General features: G+C 43.4%; 1 protein-coding gene across 1 annotated transcript in view; it reads left to right on the top strand.

Moving 5' to 3' along the window:
• The first annotated feature begins 3,474 nt into the window (after positions 1 to 3,474).
• Positions 3,475 to 6,000, top strand: part of Dennd6a (DENN domain containing 6A) — a 61,871-nt gene continuing 59,345 nt past the window's right edge. Inside the window, exon 1 of the mRNA XM_048355993.1 lies at positions 3,475 to 3,804. Coding sequence (XP_048211950.1) covers positions 3,568 to 3,804 — 237 coding nt within the window. The 5' untranslated portion in view covers positions 3,475 to 3,567. The remainder of the gene's footprint in view (positions 3,805 to 6,000) is intronic.

Raw genomic sequence — 6,000 nt, 5'->3', positions numbered from 1 at the left:
AAACACAACTTGAGGCAGCGATGTGATCTGGTTGCCAAACAAAGTAAATGTGATCCCAACTGGCATTGATACAGAAGGCAGTGGCAGGGTCTAGGAAGGTAATAGTCCCAGGGCATGCTTTGCAGTGGTCAGATCACACCTGGAGGATAGTGTTTCCTTCTGTGTCTGAAGAGTGATGCTGACAAGTTGGAGTTTGCCCAAGTTGGACAACAGGATGATTGATGAGTAGCTTAGAAACTACCTTCTTTGAGGAACAGTTGAAGGATTTGGGGGGTAGTTTACTCTGGAAACGAAAAGACATGAGGGTGTGGGATAACTCTTCTGAAACATTCACATGGCTATCATGTAGAACAGTTGGACTCTTCTGTGTAATCTCAGCAAGTACAACTTACCCAATGAGTGTATGTTACAAAGTGGTTGATTATGTCTATAAAAGGAAGAAGTTTTCTCTACAAAATGAAGACATTTTTAGCTCTTAAGGACAGCTAGAAAACGGTAGCTCTGAAAGGTAATGACCTTGTCCATGGGGGACAGGTGAGTTAGAAAAGAGGCTTACCGAAGAGCAGGAGGGAGATTATGGAGTGATGCCCCTTTCAGAGTCTAAGGTTCTAATGAACAAACCTTAAGGAAAAAGGTGGGTTTTCTTTTCCTAAACCACTAAATCCCATATAAAGATTAACACAGAAATGCTTAAAATATACTCCAAGGTAGAAATTAAATTATGAGGATGGGGAGAAAACAAACTCAGACTTAATCTGTTATCACTGATAGTTATGGATCTGTGTGTGTGCTGAGGCCTGAAGTCAGGGCATGGGCACTGTCCTTTAGCTTTTTCAGCTTATTGCTGGTATGCTGCCATTTGAGCTACACTTCTACTTCTGGCTTTTTGTTGGCTAATTGGAGATGGAAATCTTATAGACTTTTCTTCTTGGATTGTCTTTGAGCTTTAATCTTTAAATCTCAGCCTCCTGGGTAGCCAAGAATACAGGTGTGAGCTGCTATCACCTGGTAGTAGTAATGGTGTATATATATCTAAAATATGCTTTTTTCCCCACCCTCTCAATTCTCTAGATGCTTAATGTTTTACTTCTCATGAGACTTCTGGTCTTGTTACTATGCTGTTTTCAGGGTACTATTTTGACAAGAATATCCACACTCCAATATTTATAAAACAACATTTCAGAGAAAGGCTGTTTGTATCTACATGTCAAAGAATCAGCATAGTGGAACTAGTCTTAAGAGTTCATTAATAATGAAGTAGCACCTAGCAGTATGTGTGCATTAGGTTAACTTGCCTCTCCTCTGTGCAGTGAGGTGAATTAGTAATGATTACTCTCATTTACCAGTGCAGAAACAAGATCTTGGAGCTGTCAGCCTACCAGGATTGTGGAGGGAGTTGGTGCAAGAATACAGACCTTTGACTCCTAGTCCAGAGTTCTTTGTAATACAAAAAGCCAGGTGCCCATGGCTCATGCCTATGATCGTAGCTACTCAAAAGACTGAGATCTGAAGATCACAGTTTCAAGGCAGCCAGGGAAAGAAATTCCTTGAGACTCACATCTCCAATTAACCTCCAAAAAGTCAGAAGTGGAGCTGTGACTCAAGTGGTTGTGTGTCAGCCTTGAATTAAAAAACGCAGGGACAGTGCCTGGGACCTGCATGCAAACAAAACAAAATAAAAATTGTTTCCTCTTAATATTGGGTTTAGAGCCTTACTTGAATGCAGAATGTTTTTCTCTCTTAACAATAGCAGTTCCACACAGTAGGCTGGTAGGCTGCTTTGGTGGAGAATTTGGCTCCTAACACAAATCCTGCCTCTAGTTCATTTTCTGTCCTAAAGATGGTCATCAGCAAACACACTAACACCTGAGAACACTTGGTCATCTTGAAAGTATGGATAGCAACAATCAACTCCAAAAAAAAATTCTATGAGTATGGAGAGTAGAGTATTTGTCAAGTGGAGTTTGCAGTTGAGCAGTGTAGCTAAACATTTATGAGATTAGCCAGGATCAGAAAGATTTGGATTTAAATCTCTTTTGCCACCTACTACCTATAGGTGATATTTGGAACCTTGGTTTCTTTATATGTAAAATGGAAACTTAAAACCTGCCTTTTGGGACTGTTGGGAGGACTGGGTATGGTAATGAGTATAAAAGTGTAAACACTATGCTGTTTTTCAAACATGTTTATTGTGTGCTTGCATCAATTGTCTTCTATACATTTTTCTGTGAGTACATACTTCCTATTTACTGTGTTGCTTACTGTCAACATAGTAGGTGCTGAATAAATCCTAGTCAGTAGTATCATGCTGTACTAATAATCAGTAACAATTCAAACAAGTGTCTCTCAGTGCCCAGCCTCACTTTGCCCTCTGAGACTACATAGCTGTTTGAGAACAGTATCTAACCCCAGAGCTCAGAACATGATTATCAGGTTGCTATAGAGGCCAGGGGTTCCAGAAAAGTCTGGAGATGTGTGTGTGTGTGTGTGTGTGTGTGTGTGTGTGTGTGTGTGGCACACCAAGAAAGGTGGGTGGGGCCTTCATGGAGAGGGAATCCCAGAGCCAAAAGTAGAGATATCTGAATCAGTAGATTGCTGGAGTGACTAAGCTGGCATCAGTTACAATACTTGTTGGGCAAGTCACAGAAATAGTCACAGGCCTTTAATTCTAGCACTTTGGAGGCTGAGGCAGGAAAATCAAGTTTTGAGCTAGCCTAAGCTATACAGTGCAACCATTTCAAAAACAAACAAGAAAACCCACAAGCCATTGAGTTGTGTATCTCCTTTGTATTAAAAGATAATAGCCAAGTGCCCATAGCTCACACCTGTAGTCCTAGCTACTCAGGAGACAGCTAGGTGGATTTTGATTAGAAGCTTGCCCAGTTAGAAAAATTCTTGAGATTCTTATCTCGAACTAAAAACACCAAAAAGCCAGAAGTGGGTCTGTGGTTCAAATGGTAGAGCGCTAGCCTTGAGCACAAATGCTCAGAGACAGTGCCAGGCCCTAAGTTCAAGCCCCAGGACCGGCTAAATAAATAAAAAGTAAACAAATGAGAAAGGATAAACAGAAAGGACGCATGCCTATACCCAACGCAGAGTGGTGTGCAGCCTCAATAAAGTGGCATGTCAATGTCTGTGCTTGAACCTGGCACAACTGGCAAAGAACATTTGATAAACGTGAGCCGTTGTTACCATTCCGTCTTAATAATTTAATAGTATCTTACTATAATTATGAGCCGTGTCATTCCAAGAACAATTCATCGCCTGGTCTCTGGAATGCGAAAGTGTGTGACTCGGAAGCCCCGGCCTTCGGAGAGGGAGGCCCGGGTCGGCTGGACAGTCCGCGACCGGCGTCCGCGTGACGTCCCCGCGTCCAGGCCCCAGTGGGAAGGGGAGGAAAAGGACTCGTTCCCAGCCAGGCTCCCAGGGTCACGTGGTCACAGGCCCCGCCCCGGCCCAGCGGATCCCGGGCGGCTGCGGCAGCGCGTGGTGCGCGTGCGCCGGGGGCGAGCGCGCTCTGCGGCGCGGTCCGCATCGGAGGCGGCGCGAGCGGCAAGTGGGTGGCGGATGGCTTTGCTGGGCCCGGCGGGCTTAGGGCCCGGCTCCTGCGGGCCGTTGGATGAGGCTGTGGTGGCGGCCGAGGGGCGCGAGGCGTCGGCCCTGGTGGCGGCGGGAGCTGCCCTCGAGGACGATGAAGAGGACGACGGCCGCGGCCGGGGCCTGCTGCGCTGGGACAGTTTCTCGGCCTGGTTGCACTGCGTGTGTGTGGTGGGCTTCGATCTGGAGCTGGGCCAGGCGGTGGAGGTGAGGCCCGGCCGCACCCTGTTTCCGCGCTTCGCCCCCGCGCCGGGCGGCTCCGGCCGAGCGGCGGGCGGGCGGGCGAGCCTGGACCCCGGCGGCTGCGCATCCGGGCGTGGCCGCCGGCCCCCTCCGCGGGTTGGCCGAGCTCAGGTCTCTCCACCCTTCCCGTGGGAGGATCTTGGGCTGCGGCTGGGGGTGAAAAGTTCTCTTTAGGCCCCTCCTAAATTCTTATTGATGTTCATCTTAAAAAAAAAAAAAAAACCAGCGTCACAGAAATAACAAAAAAGGATTAGCAGTACCCCGAGAACGCTTGAGGGCAGGATGTTTGTTTGGGACTTGTTCAAGAATGGAACAATACCCCTTGACATATGGTGAACTGTAAGAGCCAAACTTGCACATCCAAGTTTTTAGGCGTATAGATAATTTTGGTAATTGCAGTGACTTAGAGCTTTGCACTCAGAATGAACCGAAATGCTTACCTCAGCAATGTATTTTCTACTTTTCCTTCTTTTGTTCCCCATTTCTGAGTGTGTGTGTGTGCGCGCACACACACACTGCTTCACAGCCCCTCCGTATTAAGGATCTAATTTAGGGTGTCAATACCGTCCAGGTATAGCCCTATCCCCAGTTATTTCTTAATACTACCCCTAGAACAGTAGGCCTGAAAGCTACTGTCGAGATGAATATAGGGGAAATTGTTTGCTCATTAATCTGTCAAATTTCCCATCTTTATAGCATCTTATTAAAAAGGCCTTTCCGTCTTACTCATTTTTTACATTGCCTAGGGTACTTTTTGTATAAGAGATTGTCTTTATGTGTCCAAGAAAAGCATTGTCAGAAGGATGTATATTTAGAAATATATTGTGGTTTTTATTCTTTTGGTGATGATGACAAATTTTAATCTCCTTTTGACTTTGGAGGCCCAAGTTGACTAAGAAAATTGATAAGGGATGTTGGTTAGAAAGCTACTGCTTTTATATCTTACCTTACTGCTCTCCTCTCTTCTCTCCTTTCTGTCTTTATCAGTTCAGTAAACATTTGAGTTTCCACATTTGAGATTGTAGGTAACATGCTAGTTATTGAGGTGCAACTATAAACATATGTTCTATCTGTATTTGGAGATTGAGGCAATAGTTCAGTGGAAAACCAAGACTTAATCTTAGTAGTTCATAGAGTTAAATACAGTGTCTGACAACTGGTGACATTCAGTAAATACCTGTTAGAATGAATCATGAGTAATTTTTTTATCTTACTGGGGTAAGAACAGCGATTCCCAAAGACGTTGTAGTAGACATTGGTATAATAACTGAAAGTTATATCTACAGCAAAACAGAATTTAACTAGAAAACTACAGTATTGGCTTGTTGTAGTTGATTGCATTTTTAAATAGCTAAAGAGGGCTTTTCCTCAAATTAACCAGTTTTGTAATATGACTGTTGTCTTGTTTTTGACCAAATAAACAGAATGTTTAACATAGTTGAAGAGCTGCAAAAGTGTGAATTATGAAAGCATTTCATTTAAATTTCATTTCCCATTGACCACTTTGTTTGGGCATGTAGTTCTTAATCTTTTCTTTGCTTCTTGGACTTCTACAAATATGAACAGCCATGAACTATTTACTAGAAAAAGGCTTACTAAGACAAAATTCTGTATATGCTTTTATGGGCCTCTTGGGTTAATTGATGGACAGTTGTCTCCAGATTAAGGATTACTGACTTTAGATTCCTTAATGAAGGATCCAAAGAAAGATAAGCACATTAGATGAAATTTCAGAGAGAAAAATGTACATTTGCCTCATCCCTTTTGAAATGAATGTGTATAGTAAAATAAAGTAGTTAAAAATGTGTTTCACTTATTTTGAGGCCATATACAAGTTCAAATGGACAGGAGGGCTGGCTGGAATGCAGCCAGAAGTATAGGCTTGTACTGAAGTAACATAGTCACTCCAGTTCTGCACCTTAAAATGGACAACCAGGGGTGCTCAAAAGGAAGATTAATTACAGAATAGGTATAAACTACATTTGGACAGTAATATTCTGGAACCCATTGGTGTTAGCAAGAAGGTAGTTATTAAATCTAAGGTTTAAGAGATATTGAAGCAGCTTTTCTGCCATAACAGTATTTGTATATTTCTTAAAAATGCATAAGCAAGTTAAATGCTGGTGGTGCAGGAGGCTGAGATCTGGACAGTTAAGATTG

This window comes from Perognathus longimembris, chromosome 10 (assembly GCF_023159225.1).
Source record: "Perognathus longimembris pacificus isolate PPM17 chromosome 10, ASM2315922v1, whole genome shotgun sequence".
Lineage (NCBI taxonomy): Eukaryota > Metazoa > Chordata > Mammalia > Rodentia > Heteromyidae > Perognathus > Perognathus longimembris.
The sequence above is the reverse complement of the archived record's forward strand: the minus strand, read 5'-3'. Positions and strand labels throughout refer to the sequence as shown.